Source organism: Drosophila tropicalis, unplaced genomic scaffold (assembly GCF_018151085.1).
Source record: "Drosophila tropicalis isolate 14030-0801.00 unplaced genomic scaffold, ASM1815108v1 contig_593, whole genome shotgun sequence".
NCBI classification, from domain to species: domain Eukaryota; kingdom Metazoa; phylum Arthropoda; class Insecta; order Diptera; family Drosophilidae; genus Drosophila; species Drosophila tropicalis.
Window position 1 is genome coordinate 4,228,558 of NW_027173070.1, and position 24,819 is coordinate 4,253,376.

Below are 24,819 nucleotides of genomic sequence, written 5' to 3' on the forward strand. Positions count from 1 at the left end.
TGGAGGCATTCGATGAATGCTTTTATACCCGACAGCAGCAATTGGCAAATCTTCTTGTGCGTTTTGGCCAATGTCATTGCCAATGTGCGGTAATTGCCAAATACAGTCAGTACCATTTAGAATGAACTGCCTCAAATATTTAATTCACATTGTGCAATCCAATTGAATTTTCACAGTAGTTCGATCAATCTATCAATCAATCGTTTGATTTGCATTTAATTGTTTGCTATTTTTAGTGGCTGTGATTTTTTTCGGGGACCGACGAAGCTTCCGTCACTCGAAGGCCCCACAAACAAAAGCAAAAACCCATTTTGGTCATTGAAAGTGGAGCCGCCACGGCAAAAGAATCAATTCCCACTAACCACTGAGCCACCAAGTGCTAACAACGTCATGTTGATTTCATTGACCTCAATTATAGTGGCCGACGTTGGAGACCTGTAAGCCTACAGCTTCTGCTATTGAATTATTCATTTCTCAAGTCCCAGAAACTGCAGAAACAACAGCGTTGATAAAATGCATCACCTTCGGCAACAGCATTATCATGACCAGCACCAGCAATGACAACTTAACTAATTATAAACAGGTCCTGGTTTGTCTCTCCCCATACCTCATACGCCCTGTCATCCATAACATTAGTTTGCCCTCTTCATTCTAAAATTCTTTGTCTAACAATAAGATTCAACTTGTACAAAAGCTTGAAACCGAATGAAAGATAAACTCTTGTTAGTAATAATAATTAACATTTGCATATTAAAATTGATAATGAATTGATGTGGTCCTAACTAGAGCGACCTAGATATGTAGGTATCCATTTATCTAGCAATTCCCCAGAAGCTCTGACACCGCCTTAATTGCTTTAGCTGCAGGAATCTTAAACCTTTATTGAATTGTGGAAGTCCTGTTTGAAGTTTTCCTACAATAACTAAATTTGTCATTTGCATTTTGAATCGGTTTGCAGAAAATTCAAGAAGAAGCAAGAAAGCTTTATAAAAAGAAAAATTACGAAGCTTCCAAAATGGCCTTGAAAATACAAATCTGTATTATTGTTTAATAAACTCAACTTCGATATGTGTAGTAAGTATATATTAAATGTATACTATAACTCTATAAGTACTTGAAAAAAGTTCGAAAAGATGATCTGTTCAGTCAGTTGTATTTATTAGTTAATACATTTGGCTGAAATAAATTTACTGACATGCGGAGCAACCACCTTTTTAAATTCGGATAATGCAGAGATAATGCACGATGGTTTGGCAATTGCTTTTTGTAAAAGGCTGCCCACCAACAAGAATACATCTGTCTCATCAAGCGATTTTGTTTTTGTGGCCTGGAAATTAGTGCAGCCTATGAAAGTTTTAATAATGGGTGGAGCGGCGATTAACCCAGCACCACCGCCTCCTGCCATAATTTCAGCGCACTTAACGGCTTTCTCCAAGTTAAAAGACAAGGCCATATCCATCATTGGGCCTAGAAGCTTAAAATAAACTATATTAGTTAATTTGATAAATCGGAATAGGTTTATTTAAAACACTTACAACAATGCAGCAAAGAAAGATTGCTTGGGTGCTTCTTGGGGTCTGCATTTTATCTCGCTTTTCGATTCACTAATGCTAAATAAGAGAAGCAATGACTTTTATTTATATGTAGAATCACCAATGGGATGGAAACCATGAAAATTATAAACCCGGAAACCAAGTTCACAAGTTTTCGTGCTGAAAATTACTAAATTGAGATAATGATATGTTCCAGTTACGGTTATAAATTGTTCTTAAACTATTATTATTATACTAATTACTAATGTCCTTGGTAAATGAGTCTAATTAGGCAACTAAGCAACGAGGATTTCGGGGTTATCGAATTCCATATGCAATTTTCAAGCCACATCTTTAATTCAGATTTAGTTGATACTTGATGGCAAAAAAAAAAAAAAAAAAAACAAATTTGAAATTTTGTAATTTCAGTTTTAGACTGCTGAAACTGATTTTTTGTCTTAATCGACAATATATTTCATATACTGATAATAATCTTAATAAAAATAACAATTATTAATATCAATAGATAGGAAACTCACAATTTTCCATTCAAAAATGTTATGAGATTCGTTTTCAATCCGTGAATCGACATATAAATTCAAATGGCTATAGATATTGGCTTGGCCCAAAAAATTCAAGGCCAATTGGGATTGAAAATGTATGCAATTATTTTCAAATTGCTTAATTAAGTTAGTTTCTATTCTAAAGTCAAAAAAAAAGTTGAGGTTTTTCATGAATGTAAGATTCAATAGATGGAGAGTGTCTTTTAGACATATGTAGAAACAATCCATATTGGTTTAAATAAAAAAAACACAATAATTTAATTTATGTACTTGAAAGAAATTGGAAAATATCTGCTCAGGCAGATGTTTTTATTTAAACAAAGCACTTGGCGTTAAAGAAGTTTTCGACATGCTTATTCAACACGTTTCGGGTCTCAAGAAGTGAAGACATAACACAATTTGGCTTAGCAATCGCCGCCTTCAAAAAGTCACCGATCAGCAAGAACAATTCCTTTTGATCGGCTACCTTTGGTTTAGCGGCCTTGAAACCTGAGCAGGTTACCAATTTCTTAATAATAGGTGGAGCGGTGCTTAAATAAGCTGCAGTGCCCGCTGCAACAATTTCAGCGCACTTAGCAGCTCTGGCCAAATCAAGAGAATGAGCCACATCCGTCATTGATCCCAGAAGCTAAAAATAAAGGCTAGGGGTCAATTTGATTTATCATAAATGTAGCCATGTAATATACTTACAACAATGCAGCCAAGAAGAAGGGCGATGGCGGTCTTTGAGGATTGCATTTTGTCTCGGTTTATGATCCACTAATGATAAGTGAAAAGAATTGAGTTCTATTTATATGCAAAATGACCGAGTAAAATTTGAGATGATTGCGTAAAACCATTAAAATTAAAGTCATCTACACCTAATGGGATAAGAGATGCTCGAAGAATCTAATTTACTTTACCCCACAAGCGTATAATTTCAGATCTTTTTACAATTTTAGACATGTTCCAGTTACGGCTAAAAACTAAATTCTCAATTTTTCATACAAATTAGGTTTACTTTAGTTAAATTGTATAATTGAAAATGGTTCAGATTAGAGCTCGGTTAAACAGACTCCATGAAATGTCCTGAACCGGCAAATGCTGCATCCTATCGTTGTCAGTAGGTCCATTAGCCAAGCTTAACCTAAGTCAAATTAATATTTGTTACTTCTTTGTTGGCTAACAATAAGATCCAAAGACTAATACTTCATATCGATTTTTTATTTCATGTAAAGCCGTTTTATTTTATATAGTTTCTTTAATAGTATATAATTTCGATTATACAAGTACATACACATAGCATAGGTTTTTTTTGATCGCCTTTATCTTTATCTCTATATTTCATGCCTTCTTGCTATCCTTTCATTTCAACCCATTGCCGAGAATTGATTTTACATGCTGATTAAACTCTTCGTTTTATTCTCAAATTTAGCGAGCGATTTGATTTTTATGATTTGCTTTACTTTGGGTCTCTTTTCTTTTTCGACACATTATTATTTATATATGCATATATAGGTTCCATATAGAATTTCAAACGTATTTTGTAATCACCAGATTTCTAGCATTACATATATCTTTGTTTTGCGGTGTATATGTTTATGTGTGCATGTGTATGTGTGTCTTTTTGTGTGTGCATTTCAATTTGTTGTTGGCCTTGCATACAATTTGAATGGCCAAATATGTTTTACAAATACGATACATACATATATTTATATAGATAATATGTCTCGTATAGATTCTGATTATTTAGTAATTACAATTCTCTAATATTTTACAATTTGAAAATTAATTCAATAGTTTAACAAATGTTTACATTTTTGCTACAAAAACTCAAAACTCATATTAACCAATCTTCATTCTAGTTCAACTTAACTACACTGACCAATGATAGAACAATCGCTTAACCTTTGTGTGTTCATTGCGTTGAACACAAAGGAAAACAATTGACTCATCAATCAATGAATCAACCAATCAATAGGCCTGGAAATATTCTGCACTAGTGATCCTTGGTGGGTGGAATGGTCACTAAGGCTTTCCGTAGACTTTTCTCTGTACTTTTTCTAAGCTCGTGCCATATTTGAAAGCAAAATGCAAAATGAATGCGTTTAAATTTATGTATGTATGCATATAAATATTAGTAGTATATAGCATTTTTAAATAGTTATTCTTATTTTGTGTGTGTGTTGGTTTGTTTGTGTTTAGAGACTTCTATACACATTGTGAATAGTTATTGCATTGTGAGCGCATTGCATTTTCTTTGCTTGATTTTAAAAGATTTTTCTTTGGAAATGTACAGTTATCAAAACTACAATTAGGTTTTTCTATATGTTCATTTTTTTTTTTATTATCATTATTATTCAATTTTTTTTGCTTTAAGCTTTTGCAGGTGGTTCAGTGTGTGTGTGTGTGAGAGAAAGAATAGATTATACCGATTATAATAATCGACAGGGGAAGAAGCGATTAACTGGGAAAGCTTTGAAGCAGTCAACACTTTGAATTTCGATTATATCATTCTTTGATCATTGTTCGATAAACTGTTGTGTGTAAAATAATTTCATGTAAGTATTACTAACAAATTGTCATTATCCATTTATATAGGGATTACGCAAAATTCTCTGCTGAGCCACATCCTATATACTGTACGGTTTATTTTTTGTTTCATTTTATTTCGTTTCGTTTCTTCTTGTTAACAGACATATATATCTCAGTTTTATTATATAAGATGTTATTTTTCTTCTTGTCATGGAATTTTATCAAGTATTATAATTATTCGAAAAATTTGTGTATAAACAGCAAATATATAGGTTTTATACAATAATTGTTTTCATACATATATGTTTGTTTATCAATATATATATATAGATTGAGTTTTTCATATATAGTTGCTCCTTTAAAATGCATATATATATGTATATATATATAAGTGTTTTGCTTGTTTCTGTTTGTTTCTTTCTTTCTTTTAAGCATTAATTTTTGTCTTTCTTTTATAAATCAAATGGCATCAACATAATATCACTTTCAAAATATAAAAATCAAAACTAAATATCAATAAATATTATTTAAACTAATTTCAGATAATCTATACAATTCATATATGTAAACAAATAATAAATCAAAGCTATTTACAAATATTTGCCTGTTATTGTTTATATATATAGATATATATATATATATATTTCTATTTGTGTCCATTGTAAATATGTTGTGGACAATTTCGTAAAGTAGGCCAGCAAATCTATTTTAAAATCTAGTTGCTCGCAAAACCTACTTCTTCTTGTGGCTGCCAACAAAATATTAATTGTAATAATATTTTAATAATAATAACATATGTATTAATAAAATGTATAATAAACACGTTGCACTACTTAAAAATTACGTACGTTTGCATTTTGTGTTTTCTTTCTATTCTGTAATCGAAATTTCTATTGTGTTTATTGTTATACTTTTTATGTAATCTCCGATGGAATCCAGTTTCAATCTGTTGTTGTAGATGCCAGCTGCTGTTCTTGACGTGGACATGGATGTAAACGTTGACGTTGAATCGACCACAAACGGCGCCTGGCCAAACTCAGACGCTGCAGCCAGCCATAGCCTGCGTCTCAGTAAACCAACACGGATTCCATCGTAATTGTATCTCATTTATTCGCATTATTTGGATTGGTTGCACTGGTGGCTTGAATCTGTGAAGCTGTCTGGGAAGCCGGCTCCAATGTACGACGAGCCAGACGCGATCTGAAATATAAATTGGTAATTATTTAAGTCTTTGGCTCTCTCTTATCGCCTTCGATTGATCCTACTTGATCTGTCCAGCCAATAGAGGATTGATGGCATAAAGCCAATCGTGTACTTCTTTGTCTCCCAAAGTCTGCAGTAAATAGCCACGATGTTTAGTAACCACACTGAAAGAAAACAAAAGAAAATTTGTAAATTACAAAGTTTTTGTCGAGGAGGTACATCAACCCACCTGAATGTGTTGGGTATTTTAACCATGGCAGCTTGATCCTCACTGCACTCCACTTGGGCAGTGCCCAAATTAAGAACGGCCCGTTCTACAGGATCCTTTTCGGAGCGATAGATAAAGACGTAAGGGCGTCTCACAATCTAAAATAAAAACAAATTAAAGTAATAAAATTATATGTATTGCAGCTTCATTATGAAATACTTACCACCCAACGCTTCTTCCAGCCGGAACCACCATGTTCGAGCACATTCAATAGACCCTTACGTGCCACCACAGGACTAACGCGGATCTCCTCAAGCTCTGGCACATACAAACGCAATGGAAGAGCTGGTTGAGTAGCGGGAGCTGGAGCTTCCCATCCATTGGGAGCATCCGCGCGATCCGGCGAACATAATCTAAGTGCAAAAAGTTTATTTACATATCAATTTACCCGAAACGAATCAAAAAATTATTCAACTTTGTGGTTCCAATGGGTTTTGGATAGACAAAAGAAAACTAACCTGCGTCGAATTACAAATTTGTTGTTTCTAATTGTGTAAAAAAGGAAACCAAAAGAAAAATAACCAGAAAGAAATTATAGGAAAGTTGTTTTTGAGTTTGGAGAGTTATTAAGAAAGAAAAAACAGCTGTTTGTTGGAATGTTTATTGTTTTTTTTTTTTTTTTTTTTGCCAATGAATGAGTGTGATTGAATTGAGCTTCAGTTGATTGTTTATTGTACAATGAAGGAGTTGTCTCGGCATTTTGGGCTAACAGTGCTCACAGTGGTGATGTTGATAAGAATGTCGGAAGGGGGTGCTCTTGCCAAATATGAAAGAGAAGATCACATAATACATCATCTAACAGACCCTGATCCGCAAAGGCATAACTATATATGGAATCCATTCCCCGGCCTTTGTGGTCCCAATGCCACAAGGGTAATTTGCGGTGGTGTCTGCCCGGAAACTTGCCAATATAAGTCACTGTACTGTGTCAGTTATTGCGGAGTGCCATGTAAATGCAAAAGAGGTTTTATATTTAATGAGCTCAGCTTGCAGTGCATCTTGCGTAGCGACTGTCCCTCCCATGTGGGACCCCAGAAACTAATCGGCACTCATCGTGTGTTTCAGTAAAGTCTAACTTATGAAATTTTATATTATTATCATATTCTATAGAACATTCAAGATCTGTGTGTTTTTCTTTCGTTAAGACGTCGACAGAGGTAAGACTAATTGGCATTTCACACAACGTTGAAAGGAAGGTAAAGTTGTCCATTTCAAAATCAACAAAGCTTGCAATGGCAGGCATCCGGATGAAATTTACTTCAATTTTTTTGTTGACCAGCACACTTTTTGAGCTGCATGGAGCATATAATCCATTTGGCACAACAAATGAAGGTCAATTTACTTGGGGTATAATCAAGAGACCACGGACTAAAGTCACTAAACCTGACAGTCTTTTCGAAAAACTTGGAGAAAGTCACACATCACCAACTACTACCGAAGGTTACTTTGACCAAGGAACAGAAACAGAAGTCTACACCGATTTAGCTGTAACCGCAACGAGCTCACATACAAACGATGACAGTAAAGACATATCAACGAGAACTCATTTCATTCCTTTTCCTAAAATGAGAAAATCATATCAGTCAAGTTTCACTGTGAATGCGCTAGCTAACAGTAATATAACATTCGTTCATCCTTTCGATGCACTTTACGATTCCTCTGAATTCCATAAGCAGCCTTTTGGCAAAGGCGAAGACAAGGAAGACTATATGGACATTATCACATTGGCCACAACCACGCCAAAAACTGTGCTCCAGAATGAAAGTGTAAAAAAGAAAACCACTTGCCGAAAAGGACTTGTTGCAACATCCTTTTGTATTCGGCTGTTGTCATAATTCCACCTATGTGGGTTGTGCCGGTGTCTGCCCGGAGACTTGTCAGTATCGCTCAAAATACTGTATGCCGTTATGTGGTCCACCGTGTCGATGTAAACGTGGTTATGTCTATAATATAGATGCCAAGGCCTGCACCCTACGCACTGATTGTCCCAAGGGCGTAGTGCAAAGTCGAAATGGAGTGTACAGGGTGTTTGTTTGACAGCTGTGCGTTTGTGTTTGTATGTGTGAGTTAATGTAATGTGTGCGTATATATGTATGTTGTGTATATATATATAATAAACTGAGAAAGCAATATGTATGCATGAGGAGAAGCTGGTTGAGAAAAGCGGGAGCTTAAGGATAAAGAATTTGTATTCCTACTCACTCCATTGAGTTGCTGGAAATGCAGCTAACGGTCATATCTGCGCAACCTTCATCACTTGGCGATACATCGGATTGGGTCTGTGAATCGCTGGGTTGCTCACTCTTATTGTAGCGTCCTGCAGATAAAGTGGAAGTGGGAGATAGAGAAACAAACATGAATTGATCATCTTAATAAATCTTTGCTTATATTTTCACGTACCTTGTACCAATTTCAAACATTTAAGCATGAGATCCTGCTCACGCTGGTTGTACTCTCGCTCTGGGACAATTTGTTGCGGATCTTTAACAGGAGTCTGGGGTGATTGCGGTATGACCATGTGCACTGGCGATGTAGCTGCTCGGGCAGCCAAATTGCAAACATCCTTTTCAGTTTTTGTAGTTGGATTCGGATTGGTGTCCATGCCCAGGCGCTCACGTAGCAACAACAAATGACGCATTCGTCCTACTTCCTCTAGACGTGTCAATTTTTCCAATTCCCATTGATGATCGAATATTAAGGAATCTCCACGTGGGCGCCAGCCATGAAGATTCTCTTCACCACGTACATATGTGGAGCTCGTATCTAAAACGCGCCGCTGGCGTCGTTGAACACCTAATAAAAAATAAGTTACATAAATACAGAAAATCAGATCAATTAGAGAAGAAGACACGAGAGCTTAGGCGATACGGCAAATTGTGTCATGCCTTAGCTGAATAAAGCACAGATTACATCTACAATGAGAATTGCTACCTGGACTACCTGCTTCAGATGCTCTACGCAGCGACAGCTCATATACACCGGAGAGGCGGTTTGCTTCCGGATTGCGATACTGTCCTGAGAATAAATGTTTTAACGATCGTGGACCAGTGCGTGCATCACGTCCATATATAACCATGCTAAGATCTTTGGTAATAATCGCTGGACGTGCGCAATTTTCCAACTAATTAAAAATGAAGTAAGGTTAAAATTGAATAACATATATATAAGATTGTAAATTTTATTGGGGGTTACCTCCAAATATGCGCTAAGCGTTATGTAAATAGTTTCACCACCTTGAGAGACACGATTCAGAAGAGCTGAGTTATGCAAACTCGAATCCCAAGCAGCCTCAAATCTATAAAAGGAACGATCATCGCCGGGCACCTCCAAAACCTCGCCAGGGAACAGACCCAACGACAAGACACAAGCATCTTCATCTTGCTCATCCGATGACTCGGGTGTATTGCGTATGCGACCTACCACCAATTCATTAATATCCTTCCATTTAACCTCTGGAGTGGGTTCGTGTACAATTGTTATGCGAATTCGACGCTGTATGCCCTGATGCAACAGGAAAAGCCCACGGCAAGGTAAATCGTCGCTATGTTCAACCACCTAGAATGGGATGTAATTTAAATTCCTGTGCTTATGACTGCAAATTTATTTGGACATACCGACGGCACATATTCACCATTAGGGGCCAGCTCACAGATCTCGAACCACACCAAGACATCATGTTTCGCCAAGACCGTTGAGGATGGCGGACAGGGCAGCGGTCCAAATTTGGGACTGCGCACTGGCTGACTTATTGGTATGCTTGGTGGCAACATGCGTCTTGGTGGTGGACGAGAGACAAACTCCTGTTTAGCATCCTTGTGCAAGGGATGTGTCTGATAATGGCCAAATATCTTAAACATAATTGGCTGTGTCTTCAAGTATTCAATAAATGACTTGGTCACGGGTACAGTTATCTAAAAAAAACATTTCCATTTAGAATTATTTAAATGTTATAACAATTACAATACCAATACTCACATTTTGGACGTGATAGAAGCCCAACGGAGCTCCAGAAGCGGAGTTCTTAACCGGTTCTGTAGAGAAAGCTTCCTCATGACGATGCAAAAAGCTATAAAGATATATTACTTGGCATTAGATCTTAGGAAAAGAAATACCCTGCCCTAATACTCACTTGAACTGACAGAAAATATCAGCATATTCAGCTCCAATGCCAGTTGCTTGGAGAACTGTTACACGGAATGTAAACTCTTTGCCCACCTGCAAATGTTCTCCTGGCTCCTCGGTGTTTTCGTGACATTCCGAAGCGGAATTGGAATCAATGCCACGTCCCGAATCAGCATCTTCAAGTTCTAATAGCAAATAAAAGAGTGTCGTAAATCACAAATATTTGATTTTAACTTAAAATTGACTTTACCCTCAAGTTTGCTATCGATTCCACCATTTTCAATGTAACGCTGAACATCATCCTTTTCGTTAAGCGCTCGGTACTTGGGCTTGGCATCATCTTCGTTAAAAATGAGACGAGCTGACTGCTTGACTCCGTTGTTGAAATCAATCGACTCTTCATCTAAAACAGGTTGGACTGCAATCCTAAGATAACCCCGAACATCACCACGTTCATTGACAATGGCCACTTTATGGACCAAGGGAACGGGATAGAGCAAATTGCTCAAATATATAAACGAGCGTCCAACCATTCGGAACCAGGGAAAACGATCATAGAATGGATCCCCTCCTGTAAGACTCTCCACATTGTAGTCGGGAGATGTGGGACTTAGCTCCGCCTCATTGTGGTACATTTCGCGCATTAGCTCTAGACGTTGTCTGCAAATAATTTATTGTTTCATATGTTAAATTTTGATATAGATGTATTGGAGAAAAACTTTATAGCGGAGGTGCTGATATATGGTGGTTAGAGAAAGCAGAATAGGACTATCATTATGGATAGAGCAAAGCCATGCAACTACAACTAAGGACAAGTATAGACATACTATATAAATATACACAGATTTTGCAAATTTTATACAAATGAAAGAAACCTCTCTCATTAAAAAGCAAACCTAGAGGGTATTAGATTGGCCAATGTCAAACGTGATGATGGCGTTGGCGGCGGCTGTTCCACCTGTAGAGACAGCACCTGCTGCGGCTCAGTCGATAATCCAACATATCCAGTCCGCCCTCCCTCCGTCATCTCTATGCTGGACGTATCGAATAGCATGGATGATGGTGGACTTTCAACATTGTACACCTGTCGCATCAGTTCGAGGCGATAGCTTTATGGAGGGGGTCAAATGATCGAGATGGATCAGTAGAAGGAGGAGTTTGAGGATATAGGTTTGAGGTAAAAGAACCGAAAAAGTACAAATCAACATTTGATCTAAGCCCAACTAATAGCATTTGTTCTTCTTGTGGCTATGTTAATGGCGATGAGAGTTGATTGTAGGCGTAAATGGTGGCGGTGATATCTTCGCTAGGCATTTATTTTGATATAGAGAGAGAAACTACAACCACCATGCACGTTACCAGAGAAACCGAAAATAAAACTATCTCAAATCATATACAAGTGCAGCAAAAGAATGAATGTGTGAAAAGAAGAAGAACTACACCACAGCATGAAAACTTACCGTAGCTTTTCTAGCGACCAGTAGTGAGTAGCTCCATTCTTGGTATCAGTTACTTCAACAGCCACCAAAGTTTTCGATACTGGTGGGGCACCAAATTCATCCTCTTGCTGCTGTAGGGGTAATACACTGGAGGCTAACTCTGGTGGTAACGGTGAGTACAAGGTATCTGTCAAAAGGGTAAACTGGAATTGAACCTAGAGTGGCAAAAAGAAAATAAATTAATACGAGTCTGAAAAGAAAGAAAAGCATACAGTGGGTTACCTTCTTTTTTAGCTCCACAGATATAGCATTGGCTTCCTTAAGGAATATAGCATTTCCCCAAAGATCATCACGTAGGGATGTAAACTGATGATAGCGCCACTTACGGAAAGCCCAGGCAGCCAAACCTGCCTCACGGGCCGACCAGCAGGACTCATACATGGGATTAGCTATAATAAAAAAAAAAACAAAAAAGAAATTTAAAATTGGACACAAGTTGTCGATGCTTTTACTTACTGTAGACATCCTCTTCCTGATGGAAATCTTCTGGCGAGTAGCTACTATACATGGACATGGTCATCGATTGTTCCTCCACTTGCTTCTGCAAAGCATCTATGCGTGCTTCATAGGTCTTGCGTTGCTCCTCAAACTGTTGATCTGCTTGCAATTTCTCACGCTTATATTGCTCTTCCAAATTATCCAAACGCTTCTTCATCTCGGCCTTGAGATCAATGCCCTGCTTTTCAAGTAACTCGCATTGGGCAAAATTCCAATCCACTTGCTGGGTGTCAGCTTTCTCCTCATTCTCATTCTCTGCCTCATTTTCGGTGATCTTTTCGCGCAGTTCGCGTGCCTGTTCGGGATTGGTGAACCGGAATACGTGATTCTTGCCCAGAATCACACGTGAGCCGGTCTTTAAAACTTCAGGCTCGACCAATTTGCGTCCGTTAACGTAAATAATGGCATCCTTGTGGGGTAAAAGTGTAACCATACTGTTACGATTCTCAAAGGTGCAATGTTCCTTTAATATATGCGAGCCGGACAATTGAATATCCTGTGGCACATTTGCCTCATGGGTACCCAAACGTGTTAGTCCATCTTTAATGTAATACAACAAACATTCCGATAGATTAGGATCCTCATTGAGATTAACCAAATGTGGTGTCTTCTTGGGCGAGAATACTCCAACCGTAATGCCATCCTCTTTGACAGCCACGCCCATTTCGGCAAAAACAGCCTCACGTTGCAGGCGGATCTCCTCGGTGCGTTTAAGTTTCTCCTCCCAGGTCTCATTGAGTTCTATGAATAGAAATTGCATCCCATTAAATTACTTGATTCGGGTTAGAGAGCTTATGTATTTATAGCTTACCAGCAATGAGCTTCTCACTAGCCTGCAGCTGATCCACAGCCATCTCTGTAGTCGATCCATTACGATTACGTGCCTTGGTGGGGGATGATTTGATTACCGACGATTTGGTAATCTCATCCTCTGTAAAAGTGATTACCAACGTGTGGGTTTTCAATTCAATCAATTTAAATGAGAAATATAAAGCGTGCGATGGTTATTTATTTATATATATATATGTATATAAATATGGAATGTAGAAATTATTTATACGAGTATATGGAACAAAGCAATTTGCCAATTGGGTGTAGTTTTTAACTAGGGGACAAAAAATCCGTTTACATAACTCTGGCATGTCTGAAGGCAGCTGCTGTGATCCAGACTGCAAGGAGTATGTGCCTGCACTTTGTTTGTTTATTTTTTTTTTTTGAAAACATTTGGGCAACATAAAATATATTGTATAGATAAGTATATTACGATCAGGGACAACAGAGGGAGACAGGATGGACTATGCATACCCATCCACTGTCCCTTTTTTGGCCTGACAAACAAAATGCAACAGAAATAGGACTCAATTTTTATTTTGGTGATTATCATAAGAATATGAATATAAATTTGTCCTGAAGCGAAGAGAAGTTCACACACACGAACACATACATATGCTGGTATATAGTATATATTTTTTGGCTGTGGTTAATTCTACGATATACGTTTAAACGTATATTTGACATATTTATACATAAATTATATTGAGAGTAATTAGGTTTGATATTAATTTGCAAGTGAAGCCTTAGTTAGCGCAGAATGAAAAATATTCTTAGCTATTTACTTACTATTCGCATCACGCTTCTCACACACCACTTTGCCATCGGGTCCTAAACGAAACGAGGATTTTGTTTTTTGTTTTGTTTTCGAGGGACTTTTTACTCTTTAGTTAAACAACTACATATATCTAATAACTAACTTAAGTTCAAGTTTTCAAGTGTGGCAGTTAATTTTGTGTGTATGTTAGTCGTATGTTTTATGTTTAGCTTATGAAATAGTCTGCAAATTTCAATTCCATTAACTCACCTTCCTGCACTTCAATGCCCTCGGCCTTGAGCAAATCGCGTAGTTTTTGGATTTCTTCTTTTAGTTCACGTATAAGTTTAGCATTGGCATCTTCATTAACCACAGCCTTGCAGACAATTTGCTTGGCTCGATCCGCATACCTAGAAATCGAGATTTTTATGATAAAGTCCACTCATTCATTGGTAAGACCTTAACTCACCGTAAAGTGCTAAGAGTTTCATCGTAGTTAATATCTGCTGGCGATATAGCTGCTATCATTGCAGTCTTGGAATTGCCACCAAGATTCTCACGCAATAGCCAAGTCAAGGCCGAATCACGGTAAGGTATAAAATCTGCCTTCTTAGCGTTCTTTTTCTTAGAGGCCTTGAAAAAAGAAAATTTATAAATTTGTATATTAAAATTCGGCTAAAGTCAGGTGGACAGTAATTAACTTACAGACTGTTTTTTACCAATAAGTTTGCAGTAAGCAGCATAGAAAAATCACAATTAATTCAAATTTCTTTTGTTTAGCAAATACTTTCTAGATACACCACTTACCACTTCTGCCAGAGCTGAAATGACCTTGCCCAAGGTGGTCAATGATTTGTTAATGTTGGCTCCTTCCTTCAAGCGTGTACCTTTTGCGCCAGTCGAATCGGCTCGCTCGGAACCAGCCAAATCCACAAGACTTATCTTGGATACCTTCTCAGTGATTAAATCTGTCATGGCATCATGACGACGTTGTGTAAAGAATATGGTAAAGACTGCATGAGATCGAGAGCTAGTCTCATTCATATTGGTGGCTGCCACAGTTCTAAAAGTGAAGTAAACGCAAAGTTAACCTTTCAGAACTCCTTTTAATTTGGAATTCATACGAACCTCGCCTTGTTACCCTCATCGATGAGATCGTGTATATCCTGATAGTCGGTGACTGCTAGTTTTGATAAATCTTCTACGTAGGGACCCAAAAGTGGATGTTCTCGAACCCTTAAATTACCTTTATTTTTGGGATTCAGCAGATCCCTGACACGTTCGCAATAAATTTCCATATAGGAAACTTCAACCTGAAAATTGGAAAAGGAGTTGACTAAGATTCATAATTTTCGAGATTATAATAACTCACCGAATATTTGAGATCATCGGTTTCCGTGTCCTGTATCCGACCGAAAAGATCTTTGCATATCATGGGTATAATGCCCTCTTGCTGCTCTTCTTGTCTGCCCATCATGGTGTAGGATTTGCCAGCACCAGTCTGGCCGTAGGCAAAAATGCAAACATTATAGCCATCAAACGAATGTTGCAGCATTTCCTCGCCAATGTCCTTGTAGACCATTGATTGTGTGGAGAAATCCAAGTCACGTGGCTAAAAATGAAAAGGAACGATCTATTAATATTTCTTTTTTCACTTTGCATCGCTCTCACTTACATCATGAGACCAGTAGGAATAGTCAAAATTAAAGCGTTTCACCGAATCACTGGTATTGGGTGGAACTTTTGGATTGGTAATGGCTGCAAAATAATGTAATAAATCAATGTGAGGCTTTTTATTAAATCGGTGCGTATATATTTGCATACCCGTTGTAGCCCCTGTCATCTCAATGATGCATTTCGATTCTCTGGCTATTTCGCGCGAGTTAAAGGGGCGCACACGCACCGCCACTTTAACCGACGACATCTTGGCTGGACTGGATTACGCTGAGCTGGGGGAATTCAGTTGTCTTAGGTTGCGTTTAACTGGAAGAAAAGTGCAAGCAAATGTGCTTATAATTATCAAAGTCATGTGGTTCGCAAATAAACCGCATAACTGCCGGTTTCAAATTTATAATTGCCGCGACTGTAACTTTTCATGGTAAATAAGGATATGTATACATGTGCTTTGTGTGTGTGTGGATTATGGCTTGTGAGTCATACAATTCTTTCAGGGAACCACACATACACATGTGTGAAGAAATATAAATATATACATATATATTGACGCATAATGAGCTTAGGATGCCTGCATAAAACTTATGTAGACAATTCTATGAAACAAAATTCTCTAGGTCCAAAAGTGTAGCATACTTTTCAGAGTTATACTAATTGTAAGACTCAATCTTACGAGGATATTTTGCAGATCCACACAAAAATAATAATTGCTTAGTAGTAAATGAAAACATATAAATAAAATATTCGTATAGTCAGAATTTAAAAAATTAAATTACAAAATAGAAATGTTGATTCTTAAAAAACAAACGCTTTGGAATTCCAAGAAGAATTTTTAAGAATAATGAAAAATAAAATGTTAAAAATTCAACTTATTTTTATTTATTGAATTTAGTGTTAGGCAAATAGTTTTCATATAACCCTCATAACCACACACACAGTCATAAACACACACACAAATAGTTCCAAAACAGTTCCAATAAAAAGCGCAGCCGACTGTCGGCCCCACGAATGAGTCATCAGCAGAAAAGCAAAGCAAATTCACACTACCCACCCTTTAGATAGGAAAGACTTTAAATATGTACAACGATTTATGCATATATTGTTAAATTTGATTTATTTAACGTTCCATTTACCTTTTGGGAAAAGCCAAATGAAATTTTCGCTTATATTTTTATGTCTTGAGGATTAATATCCTTTAAGTTGTTCATATTACGTTGAATTACACAATTCGATTTTCTTCACTTATTTGTGTTAATTTTAATATGCCAAAGTCACTTATTTTGATGACGCTTATGTTTTTATTTTTGTAATTTTTTTTTTACAATTTAAGCGAAGTTTTTACACATTTTTCGTGAATCTTTCACATCGCAGCCAAGTCACACACACGTGAAATTTCTTTTAGTCAACGTTACAGTTGTGGCCTAAAATATTGATAACACATTATATTCTATAACTTCCAAGATTTTGAAATGCGCAGCTGTAAGGATTTCTTCCATGCTCTCTCTTTGTTTCTCTCTCTATATTTTTTTCTCTTTCTCTCTCTCTCTCTCTCTCTCTCTCTTTTGATTTTTCTCTCTTTCTCTCTCTGTTTACCTGGCAAAATACTTTTGTTTATATTTTTTGGTAACAGCATAAATGCAACAGCCTGCAAATATAATAATAATCTTTGGTGGGGAAAAAAGTCTACACAAAAAGAAATATGCGCAGACGCCTTCGAAAGTGAAAGACAGTAGTGATAAAGGCAGCATAACAGCTGGAGAAACAAAGAGAAAGAGAAAAAGAGAGAATTGTAATGGAGAAGAAACTAAAATATGCAAAATAAAATTGTTATGTTTTTATGCTTGATTCAATGTAAAGTGACACACATTTCGGTCGCGTATATAGCTGATGAAAAACAGGGCAAAGTGATTCCAGATCCTGCTAGGACTATCAAAAGAAGGAAAAACCTTCACATAACCATTAGACTATATATCCTTCACACTTCACTCGCACCATCGCTCACTCTCACACATATCCTTCGGCTGGGTCGTCTTGACCTTTATTAATAAATTTTCATATAGCCTTTGCCATGGACAAAGAAAATTTCTACACACTCTCTCTACACCCACTTCACTTGATATATATAGTATACACTGTTCTCGAGGCTTCTGTATGTGCGAAAAAAGGACAAAAACTAGGAAAATAATAATACATGTATGATTAATAATTTTGAAAATTATGTAAATGAAAGTAAAATTAAAACTAAAGAAAACAATGAGAGACGAATTTTGAAATGTTTTTTAATGCGAATTGTATGAAAACTTTTTTTTTGTTTTTTGCAAAATATTTTCTACATGTTTTTTAAAGCATTTACCAATTATTCTGTATTATTAAAATTATTTTTTATCATTATTAATAAATCAACTCAAAGGGATTTTGGTTTAAAAAACATTTGTGGTTGTTGTTGTTGTTGCTGTAGTCGATAGTCCTCTTGCTGCTGTTGTTGTTGTTGTTCTTGCTGTTGGTCCTGCTGTTCTTGTGTATAATTGAAGACCAGAATAAATGTATCCAACATGGATCTCTTTGAAGTGGTGGCCAATATAATGGAAAGCACCAAAATTGTTGTTAACAATAAGGCGAAAAACAATAAATAACCAAATGCGCACATTCGTGTAAATTGAATTTAGAATTTATCCTTTTTATTTATATCTTTTTCTATTTGGTATCTACATGGAGTTTTAACTTTTGTGTATAACAACGCATTTGGGAAAATTCTTTAGCACTTTCTTTGTATTGGAAGCATAAATTTGAAATTTGATTTATATTTAAAACATTTATATAATCCTTTACTTTGCTGTATGTTTTTTTTTTTTTTTTTAAATTTCGTACAATTCAATGGATTTTTTTCGAATTTTTTTTCTTTTCTCTTGGGTCGAAGCTTTTAGGTTTTCTGCACAAAATCGATGGCCAGGCCAAGAGATGGGCCCGAACAATATAAAAAAAAAACAAAACGCGCACGACTAGAGACCAAAACGAACTGCACAGTGACAAGTTGAGTCGAGGCCCAAGCCAGGATAACCAGCCCTCAATTGAGACGCATGCGCCCCAAAAAGAGTTCTGGCAAAAGGGGCAAAGAGAAACAAGTGGCAGGGTGGTTGAAAATACACAAGAGGCCAGGAAGGGAAGAGGAAATATTTCATAAATTTCATAAAGAACTTTTAGCGCACAATAACATTAATAATAATCATAACAGCGTTCTCCCTCTCTCTCTCTCTCTCTCTCGCTGTGTCCCCCTAACTCGCACTCTTTTTCTCTTTTTGATGAGACATTATTTTTGGCCGCCACTGTTTACCATTTGATCTGAGATTATGGACAATTTCGCTGCCGGCATAGTAGCAAACGTCTGCGCCTCGAATGACGTAAAATGAAATTTCTATTGATTTCTCGTTCACAGTCAAGACCCTACGTCGTTCTTCTCCTCCAGCCTAGGCAACTTGACGCAGGACTTCTAAGGCTTTTAAGCTTTTTATGTTCTATCCGGTAGTTTCATTTGTTTGCAACGTAATTACATTGACATTGAAATTCGACGTCAAGCATGGTAGAGACACCAAGAAAAAAATGAGTGATTAAATTAGATAGTCCCCTCTTTGAGTAGTATATAATTTAAGAGACAAGTTTAAGGGATGAGATTTCATGTAATTAATGTCATTAAATGTTATTCGATGCTCTTTATTAATGTTGTCATGATGTTAAATAGTAAGAATTTTGATCACAATTGTTTAAATTTGTAAGAAGATTTATAATTTCCTAAGTAAATCATATAATATAAATTTGTTTGTGATTATTAAAAAGTAAGGCTTACTAAAACAAAAATCAATGGCAGACCTACGGCACTTAAAAAATGAGAAAATAAATTTTGAAGCATTTGTGTAATGACAAACTCCGTGAAAGAACAGCTAAGCTCTTCAGGATTATTTTAGGTTTAGGTTATTGGCATTGGTATAAAATTTTTTAGTAATTAGTACTTTCGAAATACTGTTAATACAATGGGCCTAAAGAACTATCCTAGAGTAGACTCAACTTGCTAAAGTGGATGGCAAATCTAGTGTGCCCATTTTATAATATACATACAATAGATAATCGACAAAGTCGCAAATCCAAACAGAACTTTTGGAATATTTTTTAGCTGTCCTCGCTGTAAAAGGACACCAATCGAACTATTGCCTTTCTATTAATTATAAATTCTATAATAACTTTTTGTCAGTTTAACAAGATTTTTGTAAGATCAAACTGACTTTTCGTATAAACGTATAGGTATGTATACATGGTAATTGAGATTGCCAGAAATTTGAAGACATTTAAGTCTAAGGCTTTAAAATGTTAAGATATGTTAACTGAGCCTTTATTTGTCATCTAGATACATATGTATATGTATAAAATGTTGAGTAAATACAATATTTTGTCACTATGTTTTAAAAATCTCTATTGACCAATACGAATAAGTCGATTGTTTAGGATTTTTCAATGAAATATATTTTTTGAATATTTTATATTTTATTATTTCATATATAAAATATGACGAATTCAACTAAGTCTTGAAAATTATTTAGCGAAGTCCATATTAAAAATCGGTTTAACTAGTTAGGTGGTTTTTTTTTTACAATTATCAAGCGAGTGGTTCGATTATTAAGAAATATTTTAGTGTTTATTTGTTTATGAAAAATTTCATATTTATGTATGTAGAGTTCTTTATTAATTTTTATGGAATTTATTTATTGATTTTCTATTTAAATGCGTTTGAAGGGTCCACGGAGACTATTTGAATTTTCAATAGTTTGCTGTTGGTATAGAAACTAAAACAAAACTGACCTTTATCAAATTTTGATTAAATTTTTACTCCCAAGTTGAACATAAAGGGGACAAACGAACACCAAATTCTATTATGGCGCAGTGAATGCCAATCTAGGATTTCGACAAATTGAAGGAAAGGACACACGAGCAACCACTCACCCACCTACGCGCTCCACTCACACTTAGTCGCATACACAAACACACGCATCAACAACAAAAACCAACCCAAATAATATCGAGCGTGTGTACCTTCAACTTCCCCTGCCCTTACGCAGAAACCACAGGGTTGGGGTCGTTGACGTTTTTGTTCTTTTTTTTTGGCTGCGCAATTCCTTTCTTTCTTTTTTCTGAATGACTTTAAATTTTAAATTCCTTTTTCAAGTCAATGTCAATGACAGTTTTGAAGCGATTTTTTTGGTTTTTAGCGTAATCATTTTGTATATATTTAAGGTTCGCTGACTTCAAGTTCGAAACGCTCCAGGAGTTTAGAATGTTAGCATGAAATCAATTTTTAATTGAATTTTTCATTCCATTTTGAGCCATCTCCTTAATTAAGAGAAACATCAAGAATGGGGGGGGGGAGCCAAGAGGGCTTGGAGGACTCTTAAAATGGCAGCCACGTGGAAAACAGCGGGAGAACTCAATTTGCTTTCACCCAGGCGGCCGTAAGGCATGTCTACTAGTAACATAAACTAAATGCGATTTTGTTATTTAAATTATTGCAATGAAAGCAACGAATAAAGAAGAAAAAGTCAGAAAGAAGCCTGCCGTACACACACACATTCACACACACAGACGAAGCGGAACAAGGATGACTCATCCAAGTGAATGTTCGTGCCAAGTTGTTACAGTGGCGTCTCAAACAAATAGTACGCCTCTACATGGCTGGAACCTAAACACACACAGGCACACAAACACACTTTGTCAGGAGTAGGGGCAAACAGGAAGCCAAAGTGGTGAATCATCCTTGAAGAGGCAACAAAAAAGAGAAAGAAAAACAAACAAACACACTTCTTGGATCGCCTTCTGTGGTAAGTTACAAGGCTTATTTATCAAGCTCCTTAATGAATATTCCTTCATCTTCTATCCTATTTAACAGACCCTCTCTCTCATGGCTAAAACTATGGCCATTACAACTGTCAGCTGTTAATTACATATATAGAGAAAAGAAAACCCATTATGGGTGACCCGGCTAGACCACATGCTGCAAGTTATTATATATAATAATTTGGTAAACCGCAATGGAAAGCCACGCCCAGTTGACGTACAAAAATTGCATACACTGCAATTCGAACGCACATGGAAGGCTTCTTGCAAAAAAAAAAAAAAAAACAAAAAAGGAAAAGGATACTAGTATTATAACATAGGTATTAAGTTTGGTTGGCATCCTTTTTTTTGGGAGTTGGAGGAAGGTCTTTTCGAGCAGGTAAAGAATTTTCTTCTTTCTCCCCTTTTTTTTATGTTGGTGACTTTCCGTGTATTTTAATGTCGTCGCGCACAGCGGAAATTTATGTTTATTGCTTACTCGCTGCACACTGCCAGCCAAAAAGCCCCCTTCCCTACCCCACTCCCATTTCTTTTACCCCCATTGGGCTCCATTCCCATCCACCTTTTTTTAGCCTATGCTTGAGTAGCACTTTTTTTATATTTTCTATATAAGAGAGTACTCATTTTTTTCTTTTGCATTTATGTTATTTATTCATGACATTTTGGAAGCCACTTTATGTTGCGGTTGGACTTTAGCGAGTGCCATTTAAGCCATGGCTATTATAACCGACCACCAAGGAACAGGTAGGACACAGAAGAGGTCTGCTTACTTAAAGCGTACTCGTGGTTGAAATATTTTCGAGGCATTACTTTGGTTACCACATGCGATAAGGGAGATTATAGATTATATTTTCGCATTCCTTTATTAGGGAAAAATGTGTGCTAAAATGTTTAGTTTCACATGAATATTTAACAACTATTATTACAAATGTTGTCAGCCTGTTTTCGTTTTCGAGTTGATTGCAAATAATAATTAAGAGCTGCATAGTTTTTTTAATTTGGCATTCTATGTTCTGATTCGTTTCAATAGTTGATATTGGTATCGCAATGTCGATTTGCCATCGTACTCCATTAGGCTTCTTTTAATCAGTCTCCCCTCTCTAATTAATCGTAGAGTAATGTTTCGTGCTATCCTTTTACACAGACTTATCATAGATGAAATAGACTCTCCTGAGCTATTGAAACAGTTAAACCCATCTGTGCCCCGTAGACCTACTAGAAATTGTATTCGTCTATCTTTAAAACACTGTATTTCCAACTATGCTTTGCAAGAACCTTTTCGATTTCTATGCTCTAATAACAATCTTCTTTATCCCGTAATCAGATCAAAAGCCTCTCTTTTTTTTTAAAAAAACCTTTATTCTATCATGTCAACGGCCAGACAATATAAATATGACATATTTTCGTTTCGCCTGTTTGTCATCTTAGTGAATGTCCCTATTATTATGTTTGGAATGTTTCTGCGTCACTATTTAAACCTATTTTATATAATATTGCTACATACAACAAAATACTCGAAAACCATATTAGATCCAGTTCAATTCCGACAAAAGCATTCGAATTTTGATGATAAGATAGATAAGAAACTCTGTTAATAAAGTAGGTACTATCTATTAGTTGAGTTAAATAAGTTTTAAAGTCTTTTTGCACTATTTATGTGAAACGGATATAAACGGAAACAATCTGGTTCAATTATTTGCAAGATGAACAAATGCAATTGAGTTCACTTTGAATGCTTTACGGCGGAAACATAACTGAGCTGAGCAAAAATCAGCAGTATCCGATTGTATGACTCACTCTAGCATATTATGGACGACAACTGATGCGCAAATGGAATCAAAAGAGCACGCCCACATACAGCAGACACAAAGGAGAACCGAGAAGCGACGTCCGACATTCGAAATGAAATATACACACATACATACATATACAAATACGTTTGTATGCTTACTACCCTTGAGATGCAATGACTTTTTGCGTCGCATAAAGGTAAAGGATGTCTCTTTAAAGGTCAAAGGTTATGATATTGTCTGTTGATGATATTGATGGTGTTGGGTTCAATTGACACAAACACTTCAGAACTTAACTCTGGGGAACCCATCAAATATTTGTACACATAAGTTCGCATATCGAATATAGTAGGTATGTATTTAAATGTCTGACGTCAATTGTCGACGCAACGGAGCACACACGGTCAATTTACAAAGTGATAACATAAAATTATCCAAGCAGGAGCGGAGTCAAACAAACATGTGTTAGACTGTCACAAAGAAAAGTTTTCATATCGATAAAGTATTCAAAATAATAATCCGCTTAATCCGCATTCTGAAAAATAATATTCCAAAGCTACCTCATACAATCACTGTTAAAATGAGTCTTAAATGTATGTATATACATTAAAACTTCGTTACTTCAAATTGAACTAGAATATAACTCGGAGATCACAAACAAATTATTTAAAAAAGAATCATTGATTTTACGAATAACCAAAATTAAACATTAAACTTAAATTAAAATTTTAGTAATCAGCTAAGCATTTATTCAAATTATAGTTAGCACAGTTGTGTAGCTGTTCGAGACCAACTTAATTCCGTCACTGAGATAATCAACACCCTCACAAAGCGTAGGCGGACAAGCTATTGCGCCTGGCGGCAGGCAACAAGATTTGTGAAATGTGAAATGACTGCTTGTGCTGGCATATTTTGGTCTGAGGTCTGATGACAGGTTGCACCATATGCTCGCATAGCATTTGCAAAGCGACAAAAAAAGACTTTTATTTTTAGTTGAAACCAAGAGAAAGGACTAAGGGTCTGACTAGACGCCCACGCGGTCCAGCTGGACTCTCGGTAGCGACAACAACAACAGCAACAGGATAATAATGTTTCATACGGGTAGAGAAATGCGTGCGCAGGACCAGAACAATTTTGGAATATTGATTTTTCTCAAAAATTCGTGAATACAGCAAAGTGAAGATTTTTCTTAAAATTATTTTAATCAAGCAGAAGTTCTATATTGATTTAATTATTTAAAATACTTAATGAAAACTTACATTTTAGTGGAATAATGAATTCTTCCACTAAGGACTTCCGCTCTTTTGATCTATTTTCTACTTTCTTTCACAATAATTTTTAAATTATTCTAATCTATATAGAATTAATACACATATATGTACATATATGTATGTTATTTGGATTGCACTTAAATTGTTAGTCTTATTGTTGTTATTGTTTGCACTTGCTCCCCCGCACTTGCACTTGCACTTTGCACGTCAATTACATTTGATGGCTTTTGTTCGTTTGTTAGAGTCTAATTTTAACCCGACACTGCCAGCGGTTGTTGGCCATTTGTGCAGTGTCCTTAGGATTACGCGTGATGGAAAATTTTGATTTAGTTTGCAGCTGCGCAGAGCCATGGAAAACCGCCCCAAACTCCCCGCAAAATAATAATAGTTTGTTGTTGTAGTTGTTAAACAGCTGTTTTG

General features: G+C 36.2%; 3 protein-coding genes and 2 long non-coding RNA genes across 14 annotated transcripts; 1 reads left to right on the forward strand and 4 right to left on the reverse strand.

Annotated features, from left to right (window-relative positions):
• Nucleotides 1–1,134: 1,134 nt before the first annotated feature.
• Nucleotides 1,135–1,602, reverse strand: LOC137577897 (uncharacterized). Its single transcript, XR_011032500.1, has 2 exons — nt 1,536–1,602; nt 1,135–1,474 (listed from the first exon to the last, which is right to left on the reverse strand). It is a non-coding gene; the product is annotated as an uncharacterized lncRNA (long non-coding RNA).
• Nucleotides 1,603–2,351: 749 nt separating this feature from the next.
• On the reverse strand, nt 2,352–2,851 carry LOC137577674 (uncharacterized). Its single transcript, XR_011032447.1, has 2 exons — nt 2,786–2,851; nt 2,352–2,723 (listed from the first exon to the last, which is right to left on the reverse strand). It is a non-coding gene; the product is annotated as an uncharacterized lncRNA (long non-coding RNA).
• Nucleotides 2,852–3,277: 426 nt separating this feature from the next.
• Nucleotides 3,278–24,785, reverse strand: unc-104 (kinesin family member unc-104). 10 transcript variants are annotated; one of them, XM_068291651.1, is made up of 27 exons: nt 24,388–24,785; nt 15,612–15,770; nt 15,463–15,545; nt 15,160–15,399; nt 14,916–15,100; nt 14,595–14,850; nt 14,257–14,420; nt 14,058–14,197; nt 13,820–13,861; nt 13,011–13,130; nt 12,158–12,940; nt 11,924–12,090; nt 11,663–11,856; nt 11,099–11,311; nt 10,453–10,862; nt 10,210–10,387; nt 10,056–10,146; nt 9,695–9,991; nt 9,273–9,635; nt 9,012–9,201; nt 8,481–8,873; nt 8,283–8,397; nt 6,539–6,565; nt 6,244–6,433; nt 6,042–6,178; nt 5,875–5,976; nt 3,278–5,809 (listed from the first exon to the last, which is right to left on the reverse strand). In XM_068291651.1, exons 2-27 carry the CDS (start codon nt 15,709–15,711, stop codon nt 5,713–5,715), a joined length of 5,277 nt encoding a protein of 1,758 aa, XP_068147752.1. In that variant the 5' UTR covers nt 15,712–15,770; nt 24,388–24,785; the 3' UTR covers nt 3,278–5,712. The 10 variants fall into 10 exon arrangements, with proteins under 10 accessions (XP_068147752.1, XP_068147753.1, XP_068147751.1 ...); XM_068291652.1 differs by lacking the exon at nt 24,388–24,785 and adding an exon at nt 16,595–16,856 and having other exon boundaries at nt 9,021–9,201; XM_068291650.1 differs by lacking the exon at nt 24,388–24,785 and adding an exon at nt 16,595–16,856.
• LOC137578022 (uncharacterized) lies at nt 6,640–7,199 on the forward strand. The gene has a single exon (XM_068291664.1). The coding sequence runs from the start codon at nt 6,759–6,761 to the stop codon at nt 7,146–7,148; it is 390 nt and encodes a 129-aa protein (XP_068147765.1). The 5' UTR covers nt 6,640–6,758; the 3' UTR covers nt 7,149–7,199.
• On the reverse strand, nt 16,760–18,461 carry LOC137578023 (probable basic-leucine zipper transcription factor O). The gene is made up of 2 exons (XM_068291665.1): nt 17,815–18,461; nt 16,760–16,882 (listed from the first exon to the last, which is right to left on the reverse strand). The coding sequence occupies exon 1, from the start codon at nt 18,106–18,108 to the stop codon at nt 17,866–17,868; it is 243 nt and encodes an 80-aa protein (XP_068147766.1). The 5' UTR covers nt 18,109–18,461; the 3' UTR covers nt 16,760–16,882; nt 17,815–17,865.
• Nucleotides 24,786–24,819: the final 34 nt, after the last annotated feature.

Excerpts from the sequence above, each read along its gene's own strand:
- unc-104 (XM_068291651.1), bottom strand. The coding sequence starts at position 15,711 with ATGTCGTCGGTTAAAGTGGCGGTGCGTGTGCGCCCCTTTAACTCGCGC. Across the intron at positions 15,546-15,611 it reads GATGACAGGGGCTACAACGG|CCATTACCAATCCAAAAGTT; the intron begins GTATGCAAATAT and ends ATTATTTTGCAG. Across the intron at positions 13,131-13,819 it reads TGAGAAGCGTGATGCGAATA|AGGATGAGATTACCAAATCG; the intron begins GTAAGTAAATAG and ends TCACTTTTACAG.
- LOC137578023 (XM_068291665.1), bottom strand. The coding sequence starts at position 18,108 with ATGTGCGCATTTGGTTATTTATTGTTTTTCGCCTTATTGTTAACAACA.
- LOC137578022 (XM_068291664.1), top strand. The coding sequence starts at position 6,759 with ATGAAGGAGTTGTCTCGGCATTTTGGGCTAACAGTGCTCACAGTGGTG.